At 46.4% G+C, this 16,317-nt stretch overlaps 1 protein-coding gene across 4 annotated transcripts in view; it reads left to right on the top strand.

Annotated features, from left to right (window-relative positions):
* Window positions 1-16,317, top strand: part of IGF2BP1 (insulin like growth factor 2 mRNA binding protein 1) — a 1,614,238-nt gene that overhangs the window by 1,270,943 nt on the left and 326,978 nt on the right. For all 4 annotated transcript variants that reach the window (XM_078645534.1, XM_078645532.1, XM_078645535.1 and 1 more), the window contains one exon: window positions 15,014-15,062. In XM_078645534.1, the coding sequence (XP_078501660.1) occupies window positions 15,014-15,062 (49 nt within the window). The remainder of the gene's footprint in view (window positions 1-15,013; window positions 15,063-16,317) is intronic.

The raw sequence follows: 16,317 nt of genomic DNA, 5'->3' as shown, positions 1-16,317 counted from the left end.
CTAAACTGCAAATTCGACCTGGCAAAATGAATGCCTTGCCAGGTCTAGAACTCTGGTACACTGTAAAGAGACTCCTAGTGAGAGACTCTCAAATTTGTATTGCACTAATGTGAGGCCTACCCCCCCCCCCCCCCCCCCATTAGATACTATTGGGTTACCTTATTACATTTAATGAGTGATCACTTTTATTTGGGAGTAGGTTGAAATATCAAGTTTGGTGCCTCGCTGTAATTTCAAATTCTCTATACAGTTAAAGTTGGATTTTGAGTCACAAATCTGAAAGTGCCACTTTTAGAAGTTGGCACGGTCTTGTCCTAACAGTTTGTTGCCTGTGACCTTTTCCTGGGTCACATGACTAGGTGTAGTTGGCAGTTAGCCTTTGTGCATTCCTTCTGAAAGCCTCACAAAGGGACCATGTTGGTAGGATGGGATGTCTTAGCAGGATGAGGGGGCGGAGTTGTGCATAGCTCTACTTGCATTTAAATGCCACTGCCTCCGGTCCCAAACCAATAACTTCACACTAGCCTATTGTTATTTGTGACAGCCTGGGTCCAGGACAGAGAGGCAGGGAATTCAAGACACGTCTGTGGGGAGAAGACTCCTGAAGTCTCTTCCACTTCAAACTGGCACCGACCTGACTTTTTGTCACATTTTTTTGAAAGCCTTCTGGTATGGTAAGGATGTCCACTAGGTTCCTTACCGCTCAGATTATGATGTCGCAACGGTCTCTATACAGGTCGGGGGAGGGGAAGGTCCCGGGATCAGTTGTGGAACCATCTATCTTCATCAAAGTTGTTTGGGCAAGCAGTCTGAGGTATTTGACTTCACCCCATCCATCAAAGTCTTCCAGCGAGGCAGCGTAGTCATTCAAGGCCTGGCTTCATGGTTAAGCCTGCCCCTGGGCCTACTCTGCACCTCCCTGAGCTTCTAGGAGCCGGTGCAGCCCCCACACAACTTCTCGAATTCTGAGGCCATGCACATTATATTTGGGTGGCCCTTTCCCACGACTTTGGGCCCTGTGGTTTCGGGAGGGGCCCCTAATTCCCCCACCGGCAGGACCATCCCTGGTTCTAGTCGCAACACTTGGGTCCACAGATTAATCTGGACCAGTGCTGGTTGTACCACCTCGGCCTTCCCCCAACGCTGGTTTGCTGTCAGCGTTCCGATGCCAGCAGCAACTGGAGCCTTGCCCTCTAGCCTGAGCTGGTACTTGTGGTATTGGTAGGGGCCACTGGGCCCTGAGGAATACCAGCCCCCAAACCCCAACATGGACTGATGAGCGTTTTGTGGACTCCAGTTACCTGGACACCTCTCCAGATACTCGCATGGTCTTTCGCAATGGTGTTTAAGGGCGTCCGAGGTCCTGAACCTTAGCTTACCCTCGATGGCAGTTAGGACAAACATGCCAGAGGTGCGTCACTTGGGAGTGACCCTCCTCCACCCCCCGCCCCTCCTTTAGAACAGCTACGCCAATTTAAGGATGCCCTGCTTGGGACCTGGTCCATGCCTAGCACAGGGGCACTTATGAACAAGGCAATTGCCCGCCGCCATTGCCCTGCTGTAGGGGATTCCAGTTTTCTCATGCAATACCCTACCCCGGAGACCTTGGTTGTCCACACCTCCACTTCCTTTGTGAACCCAGGTGCATTGTCTACCACCCCACTGAAGTTAAAGTTAAAAGACTTATAAAGCGCTCGTAGACCAAGCGGTTTCTTGGCACTGAGGACGGGAGTGAGTGGAAAGGTACCTACTCAGCAAAAGCTTGCAGAAAAAGTGAGGTCTTCAAAGCCCTGCGGAAGTCCATATAGAGAGCTGTGGTCCTAATGTTGAGGGGTAGAGAATTCCAAAAAGGGGGCCAAGAAGGAGAAACTTGTGCCGCCATGTTTCTTCCTTCTGCAACGAGCGATGCACAGGAGGTGCTTGGAAGAAGACTGAAGGTCACGGGCGGTAACATAAGGCTTAAGTTTGGCAGCTACAAAAGCCAGAGCTGAGCCAGCTAAAGCCTTGAAAATCAGACAACCCAGTTTAAAAAAGTAACGTTCAGTGAGTGGTAACCAGTGTAAAGCTTTTAGAAGCGGGGTAATGTGGTGGTGGTTGGGAAGTTTATAAACCAACCTTTCAGCCTGGTTCTGGATTAGCTGGAGAAGGCAAAGCTCGTACGCCGGAATTCCGACTTACAGAGCATTTCTGTAATGCAGACGTGATATAACCATGGCTAGCAAGATTAAAGTGCCTCATTGGAAAAGAAACGGGAAATTTTACGTATAATATGTAAATTAAGAAAACGAGATGAGACCACCGAACTGACTTGGTTGTGCATGGAGAGGTCACTGCTGACTCTAATACCAAGGCATTTGACAGAGGCTTAAGGAGAGGAAGGGGGACCAAGAGAAAGGGGCCAAAAAATGGGGGACCAGGGACTGGAGACGCTGGACTGGGAATCCAAGAGGCTGGACACATTAGGCAAGAGACAGTTTTCTTCCACCAGCCTAGCACTGCGATCCGTGAACACCATGTTCCTTGTGGGCCATTAGCCCCATGCACTGGGATTCGGTTGCACAGATCCTGCCCATGGTCCTGGAGGAGGCCCTGACCATACACTTGTATTCTATGACAGACTTGAGCGATTCACCAAATGCGTGATCAGATGTGGGCTTTACATGACCGACTCTGTAGGCAGAGCGATTTTCTTCGGTGGTGGCCAAAAGGTGCTATGCCTGGCTGAGAACTGCGTTTTCAGCGGATGTCTAAACCTATCTTGTTCACCTGCCCTTTATCTTCCGTCTTTTCTGAGACAAAGGCGACTGCGTGGGAACGCTTCAAACATAGCAGGGCTATGACTGCTCGCTGTGTCTTTCCATGGCCACCCTCAGTTGCCTGTTGCTTCTTTCCTGCTTACAGAAGGGGGTTCTAGACGCGTCTTTACCCGTCTAGCCATCACACACACAAGTTACCCAGCTTCTGCGTAGCCAATGACACAGACACAAGTGTTGGTCAGGCAGCCAGAGGTTGGGCCAGATAACTTCCCTGGCAGCCTCAGCCTCCAAATCGCTTTAGCTTGCCCTCCAACTATCATGGGCCACTGTTGGGAGGCAGTATACACCCATCAACTGCTCCACTTGAGGTTTATCAGATCTGACAGCTGGGTTCTCCATATTGTCCAAATTGGCTATTCCTTCCCCCTTGCGACTACCTCTCCACCCATGTTGCCCACTTGCGCCATGCTGATGGAGGACCATCTCTCCTTACTCTGCCAAGAAGTGGCTGCTCTCTTGGTCAGGGGAGCCATAGAGCGTGCAGACCCCAGAAGTAGGACATGGTTGTTACTTTCGCTACTTGCTGGTACCCAAAAAGGACGAACACCAATGCCTTATCCTAGACCTGCGCCCTCGTAATTTTTTCCTGTAAAAGGAGAAATTCAAAATGCTGACACTCCAGTCCTGTGTGCCCTAGACCCAGGAGAGTGGATGGTAGTGTTTGACTTGCAGAACACAATTCCATATCCCTGACCTGGATGCCCACAGACATTGCCTGCAGTTGACAATCTCCTACAGGTCACTGTGGTCATCTGCAGAGATCAGGGATGCCAGTCTTCCCCTATTTTGACAACTGGCTGTTAAAGGTGGACTCATCCCAGGCAGCCGTCTCCCACCTCCAGACTATGGTGGACCCCCTAGACTCGCTGGGGTTCACTATCAATGTGCCAAAGTAACATCTGATTCCCTCTGAGGCTCCATTTCATTGGCGCTATTTTGGACATGGTGCAGTTTCAAGCTTATCCCAAACGGCAAGTCAAGGATACCAATGTTTCATCCTCTATCCTGGGTTTCGGTGTGACAGACAGAGGCTGCTGAGCCTTATGGCCTCCTTCATCCTACTTGTAACATATACTTGCTGGCAGCATGCAGGCTCTGCAGTGTTACCTGAAGTTCCAGTAGGTGCAGCATCAAGGAAATATTTGACTTCAGAACCTGGGGATGGGAGGATACTGAAAATTATTTGCAGTGGTGAGTGACGACCCGCTATTGGGTCAGTGGCAGGCCACTCTCCCTTTACCAACCTGATCTGACAGTTTTAACAGATTATTCACTCCTAGGATGGGGAGGCAATATAGGGCAGTTGGAGATCAAATGCCTCTTGCGGAGTCTGGACTCCACAATAACCTACTGGAGCTCCAAGCGATCTGGCTGGCATTAAAAGCCTTTCTACCTTCCATCAAGGGAAGCCTAGTTCAGGTGTTCATGAACAAAACAACTTCCATGTGGTACTGCAACAAATAAGGTGAGGCGGACCCTTCGTCGAGAAGCCCTACGCTTCTGGACCTCGCTGGAACATCGGGGCATATCCCTGGTAGTTAAACACTTGGCTTGCTCTCTGAATGTTTGGGCAGATTAACTCCCCTGAAGATTCCTAGCGGATAATGAATGGCGTCCCCATCCGGAGGCTGTGCATGGTCTCTTACAGCCATGGGAAGATTTTATTGTTAGATCTATTTGCCACCATCGAGTGTGCAATGCCAGCACGTTGCATGCTGGAGTTAACAAGGTGGCTCTTGCAAAGACCAAGTCACAAGTGGATCTCAGGTCTCCTGTATGCCTTTCCACCCATTCCTTTCCTCCGAGCAGATGGGGAATGTCCAGGCCCATGTCCTCTTTGTGGCTCTGGACTTGGTTCGTAGAGTTTCGTATCTAGAGCTGTTGAGCAAGGCCATCAGTCCTCCCATCAGGTTGCTTCTTTGGGAGGCTCTTCTGTTGCATCTGCAGGGAAGGGTTCTCCATCCGATCCGGTCAATGCTCTGCTTCTTGCGTGTAGATTAAGTGGCAACAGTTGACAGCTTTTGACCTTCTGCCCAAAGTCTGCAAGTTTATCTTTGCAGCCAGGCGTCCCTCCACCAAGAGGCTATACGCTTGCCACTAAGGAAAGTTTATGGCATGCATAAAAGAAAGTTTACTCCCCTTGCTTGGGTCCTTCCGTTTCTTTCTCTTGTCCTGCAGGGCTCTGCTTTGGGCATCTTAAACTGCTTTCTTTATGCCCTCTCAACCTTCCTGCGGTTGCCAGATCAGCCATCCCTGTTCAAGTCCCCTGTTGCAAATAGGTTTTTAGGTCTCGCCTGAGCCAGCGCATCTGCTGCTCTGGCAAGACATTTAGTAGCTGCTTCAAAAGTGCTACCTTGCTTGCTATTACGCGTACAAGCGCGTGCGACGTGCACAGCACTTTCTCCCATCGCGCCCACCAGTCGCGTCACCTCTCGCGGTTTTCATTTTTGCGCGCTGCACCACTTGTTTTTTTTTTTCTTCATTTTTGTTCGCGTACATTTAATCATTCTGGACTTAAGGCACTCTTAAAACCACTGAGCAATTCCTGCCCAATGTGACAGCCATCCTGCTACATTTTCTATGGTCCCTAGCTTCCACCGCTACATTTGTCCAGAGCCGCTTCCCCTGTTCTTTGTGCAATCAGTGCCTAGAAATGCATCATCTCCTTCAGGCCCTAGTTTTAAATTGTGTTGATATGCGAAAGCGTAATGGGCAGTAGATAATGTAGACGGGTGGACACGGGAAGGCGCTGAGAAGTGCGGTAGAAGAACAAGGCGCTCTGAGCCGGAAATAACTGCTTCTCCACCCAACAGGGGTTCTGTGCAGCAGAACCCCTCCACCCGCAGAGATTTCTTTGTCACCCGATAAAGCCTCTCCCAGGACAGATTACCGTTCATCTGCTCGACTGCTCCTCCTGACCCATCTGCAGCTCTCCGAAGGCTGCAGACTGTGCCGGTGGGCGCACAGGCTGACTGGCAGAGGCAGCCTGTCATGGAAGAGAAGGGCCGTCACACGCTGTGCTCTATGCTGCCCCACTCTCCTGCCAGCAGCACCTTTGTCTCCCGTTGGCACCCCTCCGCCTTTTACGGGCGGCCAATGCTTGTTCTCTTTGCTTCATAAACTGAAACATCAAGAGGTCTCTATTTACTTAGCTTGCGGTCTACGGCGACACCCAGAGGCCATTGCAAGTAACAACATTCCGAGACACCGCTTCAGCCTTTGTGTTGAAAGAAATGTTAAAGTCGCATTGCAATGTAAACCCGTGGGTCACCGGAAATGGTCGCACAACAAAATGCTTCTCTCCACTTCGGTGACGCTTCAAGTTACCGGTTGATGGAAGCATAAAAGCCCACAAAGTATTTCTGAGCACTTTGGGAAGCAAGAGGTCCTTCTGAAGAATTGCGTTGGGACCAAGGCTTGCTGATGTTGGTAGGTTGGAGTGGAGTGGATAAGTTCCCCCTAAACTTCGTACCCCTAGACCATACCAGTTTTGCAAACAAACTGGAACCCAATCGCTGCAGTGTAAAGTGTGCAGCTGAACATTTCCGGTTTAAATATTCGTATTGCCTTCTCACAAGTGTATGCAAGACTGCGTGGCTTGTGAGTTTTACTTTTCACAGGTTCCAGTAGGTAGGAGGCTGATGAAAGGACATGTCGCGTTTGTGTAAGTTATTCGGAACAGCATCGAACACATTCTTGTAATGTGCAAAATCCGGTGCCATAGCGAGCTGCCCAATAGCAACTGGTTTATCAGCTGTCTGCCTTATAATACATTTAGCGGGCAACCGGAAGCAATCTACAGAGCTTTGAAATAGAACGGACATAACGGAGTCGTTAATTTGCAGACACCAGTGCGTCGCTCGCGCACATACAAGGCGAAGACTTGACGAGTTTTCAGCTTTTTATTTTGGCTGAATTAACTTTACCGTATTAACATGAAAAAGGACTATACAAACTGGCACAGCATTGTGCTATTTTTCAATACTGAATGATTCAGGAGATTACAAGTATTACTTTTCTTTACTGAACGTTTGTAATGTAATAGTGTCCAATGCAACGGTCTGTAACACTTTTGTACGGGTTGAATATCAAAATGATCAATATAACTTCAGGACCTTGGCAACCTGCTATTCAAGGCAAGCATATGTGCGAAGTAGGCGCGGTGGACTTTTGTAAAGGTTGGATAAAAATTATAAATATAACTTTAGAACCTGAGCAACCTGCTAATGTAGGCAAGCATATGTGCGAAGCGGGTGATTACCTGGCACAATATATCAAAGTATTGTGGCATTACTGTAGTTTCCTGGTGAGATCAGCAGATTGCAACATTTATTTTAGCCTGGTTTACTAGTGTGTGTGTGTTTGTGTGTTTTTTTTTTTTTACACAAGTCCGTTTCATAATTTAAGCACTGCTGTACGAACAGCACTGCTTAAATTAAGAAAAGGACTCGTAAAAAAAAATATATATATAATATAATATTGCAAACCAAGCTAAAGTAATATTTTTTCATCTGCTGCTTTTTCAATTAACATAAATACTAGCAAACTCTGCGATACAAGGTACTCTAAGAAGCAGAGTGATATAAAGTATTACTAATTTAAAAAAACACACAAATTCCAAGTAGAGACTAGTAAGGAGTGGATTAAAGAAGACAGTTTTGATGCAAGTTAAAAAGCCCACCAGAAAGGGAATCCAGCATTGGCATTGCCAATAGGTCTCGCATTTGGGACCTTATAAGTGTTTAGTCATGCATCAGTTGGTGTTGTTGCACCAAGGATATTCTGCTGCATAACTAAATACTTATAGGGTCCAAAAAGCGAGACCTATTGGCTATGCCATTGCTTGTTGAAAGGTTGCAATATGTTTCCAGCTTCACCCTTTATCATGCCTCAGTGGGACCTCAATTTCACACTTTCATTTCTGATTTGCACTCTCTTTAAGCCGCTTCAGAACAGTCCTCTCAGGCTCTTAACCATCAAGACTGCCTTCCTTCTGGTGATAGTCTTCCTGGAGGTTCAGAGACCATCAGGCTTTATTTAAGCTTCCATATCTAACCATCTTTCCAGACAAGCTGGTGGCTTACACTAGAGCTTCCTTTCTTAAAGTTGTCACTCCCTTTGATTTAGGCCAGTCCATCACCCTGCCTACCTTATGCTCTGCCGCATCTATCTAAGGAAAAGGAGCGACGCCCTCGACTGAGCCTGAAAACAGCATTGTTCTACCATGCCCTGGTAGACTAACAACGCTTTGTGGGTTCTTTTGGAGCCAAGAAAGGGGAAGCCGTGCAGAAATGGACCATCTCACGGAGGATCCTGCTCTACATTAAAATGTTGTACACGCTGGCCAGAAAGCCAATATTGAGTATTTCCATACTCATTTGACCAGAGACCAGGCTGCGACGAACGCGTTAGCAGGTGGGGTTCTGGTCCTAAACATCTGCCAGGCATCTCTGCGTATTTACCAAACACTACTGCCTGGACAGTCCGTTCTGTAGGGATGGAAGCTTTGCCGTTTGACCCAGCAGGACTTTTTGAAATTGGATCTCCAGAGGTATAGCTTTGGTGAAAGTGGGTAGAAGTGCATTGCTTGCATGTACCCGTGCCATTACCCCATAGCACCTTGGTAGTTGTAGTTCAGTTTTTCACACAAATTTCATATTTTTCAGCTAATGCGGTCTTTCTAAATCTTAACTCTGGACACCAGTGTTTCGGGATAACTCCCTCATCCTAGAATATTTATGGGTTGCTGGAAATGAGAATTTTCTCAAGTATAATCCCATTCATAGCATGCAGGCGTTACAAAGCTTGTCAACTTGGGGAAAGCTCATGAGGAAGTTGATAGAAGCACACTTCTTGCATGTAACAGCGCCATAACCCCATAGCGTCTTGTTGAGTCTACGGTCAAGGGACAATCGATATTTGCCCGGCGGTATCGCCTCTTTAACCCACGAATTATTAATCAATGAAGAGGCAGGCGCTGGAGACGGGAAGGCAGGAAACAAGGTTTATTCTCTCCGGAGGAGAACACAACAATTCAGACATCAGGTATCGTCATGAGGTGCTCTACCCGCATCTCTGAGGCCCGGCCTCTTATACACAGGTTTATTACTTTATTACATATTACATATTCATGGCAATGCTTTGATGTACGGAAAGACATTCTCGGAACCCCCAGCTTCAAGCCCGTTCCCACACACGTATACAGCAGAAGTCCCACCCCGGTCACAACAGGTGATTATCGCGCAGCTGGACATTCCACCGATTCATGGAATGTGGGGGTTTGATTGGATCTCATAGGGTGGGGGCTTTGATCGATTCGGGGGTCCTTTTGATGAGGGAAGCTTTCTACTGTACGGGGAGGGGCAATAAACAGTATCGGCAGGGCTAGGTGTCGGCCTGGGAACGAGGAGGACAAACGGACACACAGGAAAAGGGGGTTTGCATCAAAAGGGCCTGGGACCATGAAAGGAATGAAGGGAGGTGTCGCGCTGGGAACAGGATGGGGTTCTGAGGCAACGCTGCGCTGAAGAGGGGTGTATGACCCACGGCATGTGCGAGCGGGGGTTTGTCAGAGTGCGGGCTTTGTAAGGGAGGAGGGCTATGCCGGGGGTCAGTGGCATGAAAAAAAGGGTTGCTTTGATCGAGGCACCTAAAATGGCGGGTGCGCACGACAAAAAGTGTGGCATCAGGGGAAGAGGCAAGATGGCGCAGATAATGTTTACCAAACCGTACTAATCTTCCACAGTCTTGGTAGTTATAATTCCGTTTTTCACACACATTCCATATTTTTCAGCTAATGCTGTCATTCAAAATCTTATCACTAGACCCCACGTGTGCAGGCGTTCCAAAGCTGTGAAACTGAACTATAATGACCAAATTGCTATGGGGTAATGTAGTGTGTGGTATAATAGGTGCTTCAGTCCACTCTACGTTTAACTCCAAGGCCCTGTGTACACTTTGTACCATATACTAGGGACTTGTCGGAAAGTTAAATATGCCGAAGCAAACATGTTTAATGGGTAGCATAATCACCTTAATTCTGGTAAGTGGGGGCAGAGAGTGTAAAAGCCAGCAAAAATGTAGTGTTAAGCAAAAGGCAAAAATACAGGGTGACCACGCACAAAAGGCAGATTTTCTACAGAGACCATACTAAGTGACTTTAGTTCACCATAACACCAGTCAGAACAGTCTCAGTAACCACACAGAATGAACACCCGGATTCAGAACTACAATATCATCAAATGGAAGTAGTGCCTTTTAAAAGTGCATATTCAAATACGGTGCCACTAAGTTGAGCAACGAGCTGAGTATTTCTTGTAAACGTTTTTTTAAATGTGAGTGACACAAATTTTTACCAGTTATCCTATCTTGTGAATGTTATATGTGTATATGTATATATGTATATATGTATATATGTATATATGTGTATATGTATGTATATGTATGTATATGTATGTATGTATATGTATATATATATGTGTGTATATATATATATATGTGTATATGTGTGTATATATATATATATATATATATATATATATATATATATATATATATATATATATATATATATATATATATATACATACACAATTCAACTATTTACTGGTGGTATGTGGCATTATTTACAGTTTCCTGGAGATTTGTATAAAAGGTTTCGGACTTGTTTTTTTCTAGAAGTTTTGAACTTACTTTGTGCTATTTTGCATTTCCTGTCAAGGTAGCCCATAAACTCCTCTTTTAAAGTTGTGGACTAAGGCAGTAGGTGTGGCCTTGACAAACTTGTACAATTATAATTTAGTGTTTGTGTGTGTTTTTTTTTTTAATGCAAACCTAAGCTGAAAGAGACCTCTAAATGTGGCTGCCTTATGCAAACAATAAGAATGTGCAACTTAAACATGCAGAGGCTATTTTACTTGCACATGTAAACCAGCCAAGTTTTTCTCGTCTCCTTCATAGCAAGCAATCAAATTGCTACCAGCTAGAAGGTTAGTGTGATATGGACACTTTGTAACCCTAAACTCAGACATTTGTAATGCCATGTTCAACACTGGTATCTACCCAGCAACCTGGAAAAAGGCAGTCATCAAACCTCTGCTGAAGAAACCGCATCTCGACCCGCTAGACACAAAAAATTATAGACCCATCACGAGCCACCCTTCCTAGCAAACATTTTTGAGAAAGTAATGAATATACAGCTAGCGCATTTCATCAAAGAACACAATCTCTTAGATTACACAATTCGGCTTTAGGAAAGGCCACGGCACAGAAACTGCCCTTATTAAAGCAGAAGACTAAATCTGAGCCACCCGAGACCAAGGAGGAGCAGCCGTTTTGATACTGCTGGATCTATCAGCAGCTTTTGACACTGTCGATCATGCCACCTTGATCGACCGTGTCTCAAATATGGGCATTAAACTTAAAGCCACAGATTTACTACCTTCGTTTCTGGCCAATCGCACTCAGCTAGTGAGTATCGGTTAATATAACTCCTCACCAATTATCCTCCCAAGTGGTGAGCCACAAGGATCATCCTTGAGTCAGACATTGTTTAATATCTACGTGTCGGACCTGGTCAAGACCCATGGGTTGGGGCTGACATCTTATGCCGATGACACACAGTTTGGTGCTTGCAATCAACAACAATGGAGGAGCAATTGCGGGCAGTTTCCAAACTGGTATTTTTGCCATCAGCTCCTGGATGGCCAAAAACTGCCCAAACTAATGATTTTTGGCCATTTACACCCAACATGGTCCCCCGCATGGTGGCCCACCACCCTGGGCACTCCACTGGAATGTAGACAAAATAGCCAGTCTTTAAAGTTAAGATGAAAAAAAACACACGTGTATCCAGGTTTGCAATTAACGGGGGAAAAAGTATTTTAAATGGAATGTGAACAAGGTGCACATACTCCTGGCAGTCACTGAAAGTGAAGTGAACCAGTAGGTAAATTGGGCTGACTCGTTGCCCCATGCTGCAGCGTGTAGTGCCTGGAAGCAAAATGTGAAGAATATACAAGATCAGTGAAAAAAGACTCTCGACCAAAAGCTGCTTTGCATGTATAGAATGTATGTTTTGGTGGGAAACAATTGAACTCCCCCAAACAGACCTAAAACGTGGTGTAAGGCTGCAAATCTGCATTGGTGTTTCACCCTGATGTTGTTGATCACAATGGAAAGGGTGCAGTTGGATCACCCAAGCTGTATTCTGGTACCATATTAGCGAAATATGAATCTTTTAAACGCAGCAGAAGATTTGAGTAAACCCGGTGAAATACTTAAGTAAACATGCCACCTGTAGATTTCTGTAAGATGTCTTACCAACCGCCCGAAGCAAGGTTTGAATTGTTAAGATGTTTACATGTTTTGTAGTGATTTCGTTTGCAGTAACACCAGTTAGTAGCGTTATTTATTTTGGCTTTTGGGCCTCTCGTTCTCACTAGAGGTTTACGACTCTCTTGGGTTTAATATATATATTTTAATTCGACAAATCCTCTTCCCAAATAAGTTAAGTCGGAATTCTTATTGCAGGCTTGTTCCGTTTTCTTTTTTCGTGATATATATTTTTTGTATCTGGGGTTTAGAATCCTGAATTAATAGACATGCTTTAAGGCTACTTGGAAAGTATGATACACAGAGCTGGTGCCGTGGTGTACTGCTCAATAATGCACGCCGTGTGCCATGTTGGATGGACTTGGCTCATATTCAGTGTACAAGCCTACCTTCTGGTCTTTAATACGGCTCCCTCCCCTATGCGTTAGATCTACACTTAATGGAGAACTCCCTCACGGAACTGTATTTTGTTCCTGGCCTTCCTGCACAAGGTTGGGCACGTTAAATGGGGTCACTAACTTGTAGTTACTAGTTTGTTTCTCAATACTCCTGTCCATTTTTAAGAGGTTGGAATAATAGTGCTTTGGGGGGGGGCGGCCGACCAGCGGGAGGCCTGCCACCCCCGGGGGGTTTTGGGGCCGGGGAAAGGGGGGGGTGTAGAGCCAGCACCCTACGTGGGCTGGTTTTGGGCTGCTCTGGTAGCCTTGGGCTTGGGCTATTTTTGGGCTGCTTGTGGGCTGGTTGCCTTTATAACCGGCCATTTTGTGTAATAGCCACCTTTTCGGTGATTTGTGACACAGCAGCTGGGCGGGGGGTGGCGGATAAAATTATTTTCCCTCTCTCCTTCCCTGGGTTGTTGATGCAGTTGGAAAAGGGGGTTTCAAGTTTTAGCCTGGGGGGGACGATGGGGTGGTTTGATTTCAGTTTTTCAGGATGGAGTAGGGTTTTTGGAGTGCGTTGGTGTTTTTTGGAAGGGGTTTTCTTGGGGGCAGGTGCATTGGGATTTGTTTGATGGTTGTGAGGTTCGTGTCGCTGGAGCGGGTGTGATTTCTGCCTTTGGGGGCGGTGCTTCCTAATATATGGGGGAAGGGTAGAAGATGTGTTTTGGATTTTCGGGGGGTAGGTCAAGCACAATAAAGTATTTAGCCAGGTGGAGAGGCAAATTGACGTTTTGGCTAATTGTTTACTGCTTGTGGATTGGGGGAACCAGTTTAGGGGAGGGGGTGGGGGTTTGTCAGGAAGTTAATTATTTAGTGAGGCCTAGTTTTGTACGGCGCAGGCCAAGGGTTGTTAATTGTGTAAGGTACACCTGCTTCCAATAAAGCGGCCTTTATCACACTAAATTTTGAGTCTCTGGTCGGTGCTTTTCCTCACCACCCCCACCCCCCCTTCCCCAGTTGTGCCCCAAATGGGGTATGCACAGGTCACAGGAAACAATTCTGCTTGTGTCAACCAGAGTTTCAGATTTGAGCGTAGGAAGGGCAGGTAGAATAGTAGGTGGAATGTTTGGGGAGGGCTCTGCTCGGAGGAGGTTGGTGGGTGAGCTTGTACCGTTTGCTCACAATGTCCTTGTATGGTCTATGCCCCCATTATGAACGCGAGTGGAAGTGTCGAAGCATACGTGTCCATTGCCACCAGTACAAAGGCGTCACTGTGAAGGCCATTCTACACACCAAGGCAGGACTCCAGTATTGCACGTTTCAGTGCCTCTCTGATCCCATTTCTGCCAGCTCGGGTTCCCTAACAACGTGACTCTTGTTTGGGTTACGTCTGATTGCAGGAAGCTGCACAATTCCAGAGGGTGGCATACCCTAGGAACCCACCTTCTCGTTTACATCCGTTCTGCTGGTGAGGGTGCATTACTTAAAACCCACAGACGTGGCCTCTGATTTATTATCAACATAATGCTTTTTGGTACCATATTCTCGTGTATACTCCCGCACCTGTAGTATACCCTGCTGTGTGTAGCGTTCATTGACTAGTCTGCACGATGCAGGGTTCACGCAGCGCTTTACGGCAGGCATGAGACCTGGTACAGTTGTGTCCTGGACTTGATCGGGCCAATCGGCCAAAAACCAGGCGAGCCAGAAATGTGAAGGAAACTGTCTGTTCGTTGCTTGTTGGATTTACCTGTCTTCAGCAGGAGTAGTCGGCGTGGGCTGTAGTTGGTGTAGCCCTAGACTCCCAGGCTGTTGCTGCTGGGCTGTTTGTTGTCCACTGTGATAGCCTCGTAGGTGGAGCAGTAAGAGACGATTTTTAGTGAAAAAAGCTGATCCGAAAGTTTTTCATTGTAGACTACAGACATTAGCGTTGCCTTTGTCATTTCAGAGTGCTGACATGTGGCTGACACTAGTCTGCCTTCCAGAGGCCGTCTAGCCATTCCTATTCCCCTTCAATCTGTATTTATTTATGTGAAGACATTTAACGTGCTTCACGAATGAGCATGTGGCTCGCTTGATTATGAAATGTTGGCTGTTGGGATCTGCTGACCTTTGCATAGTGGGAGCGCTCCTCCAATCCCTTCAGGTCTCTTGTGAGCTTTGAATGTCTGACGTTGCTGGGGAGATGTTTTGTAACTTGAAGGTGCCTTATATTCGTACACATTTTTTTTCTTCTTTTAATGGTTTCGGTCTTTCTTTATAGTGTTATGTAATGTTGACAGTCTTGTAGGTTGCTTGCACATGTGTTCGGCGCTCCCACACGGTGCAAACCATTTGTTTACCCCTCTGCTCCTAATCCCACGGGAGCGCACATCACCTCAACTGTTTATTCAGCCAAAGAACGTTTTTTTTTTAACTGCTTGAGTTATTAAAATGGAATAATTAGTTAAAAGTTGGTGTTAAAGTCTTGACTTTGTCTTTCAGGAGCCGAAAAATACAAATTCGAAACATTCCACCTCAGCTTCGATGGGAGGTAAGTTCCTTTCTGTGTCATGGAGGAAGTGGAGACCATTTGGGCCAGAAAGAAAGATTAGTAATCTCCAACCCCTCTTCCTCAGTACCACTCCCTCCTTATTCCCCTCCCTGCACATAATTAGTGAACACATATCCTGCATTGCAATTGTTTCTCCCAAATCGAAGAAAGTGTAATAAGCTGAGATGTTTCTTGTGTGCAGACTAAAAGGGGATGGATGTAGGGCCCACCCGGCATATCTCTTGTCATGCTGCATACCAGTATTGTTTTCGTTTTATGGGGTCCCTGTGCGCTATGGATGTCTGGTAGGGCTGGTACTAAAGGACTGTTCTTATAGGCGACTAGCTCTTGTGGGCCTCTGCTTTAACCTGTTTGTACCAATAGTTGTGCCCCTTTGTCTTGAAGGTTGCTCTTATTAGTGTCTTGTGTTTTGAATTTACTTATACTCGAGACTTCAGAATAGTCTCCCTTTCCAGGTACTTGTTGGTTCTCGCCCTCTACCACTCGCCGTCTAACTTCTAGTGTTAATTATGTATGTTTGAATAGTGGGCGGGGCTGTCCTTCATCTTAACCCACCAGCGAGTGTGAGTATAAGGATGCCATGACATGTCCTTATGCTTGTTGTTGGCATGTAGTATGCTTTTCAGTGTTGTAACTGTCTTATGTTAAGCAAGAATGCCTTTCTTCTCGAGCTGCTGCTGGCCCATTTGTGGGTCAGAGTGCTGGTATCCTAAGACCAAATGCACTGCACCGTGCCGACCGTGCTAGACTGTATTGTGCACACTGTCTTCCAATCGTGCTTGATAGCACATGTGAATCTAGGCACCAGGGCAGTTTCCATGTTCATGCTTTTTGTTCAGTATTGTGTTGTATGGCGTTTTTAGATTCCGAATTAATTTTCCCGATTCATGCCCTTCTATAGGTACAATCCACGTTTCCCTTATATAGGCATAGAAATCAAGCCCTTATTTATCCAAATACAGGCATGGCTACTTTCATCCGTTAATCAACGTCACAACGATTTCTTGGAAAACCAGACTGTGAGTGCCATCTTTCTTGCCTTGGTATGCCCCCACTTTTTTTCTGAACTACTAATGTGCTTTGACTGAGTGTGCCCTGGGTCCCTTCCAATCAGGTACCCAGGGCCTGTGTTCCTTCCCTAAAAAGAAAAGCTATGCTGAAACAAATACCCAGTTGGCATCTCTGGCCACCTGTCAGCCCCTAGTAGATGGTACCCAGGGCATGGTGACCAGAG

The sequence above is a fragment of the Lissotriton helveticus genome, chromosome 5_1 (assembly GCF_964261635.1).
Source record: "Lissotriton helveticus chromosome 5_1, aLisHel1.1, whole genome shotgun sequence".
Classification (NCBI taxonomy): domain Eukaryota; kingdom Metazoa; phylum Chordata; class Amphibia; order Caudata; family Salamandridae; genus Lissotriton; species Lissotriton helveticus.
The sequence above is the reverse complement of the archived record's forward strand: the minus strand, read 5'-3'. Positions and strand labels throughout refer to the sequence as shown.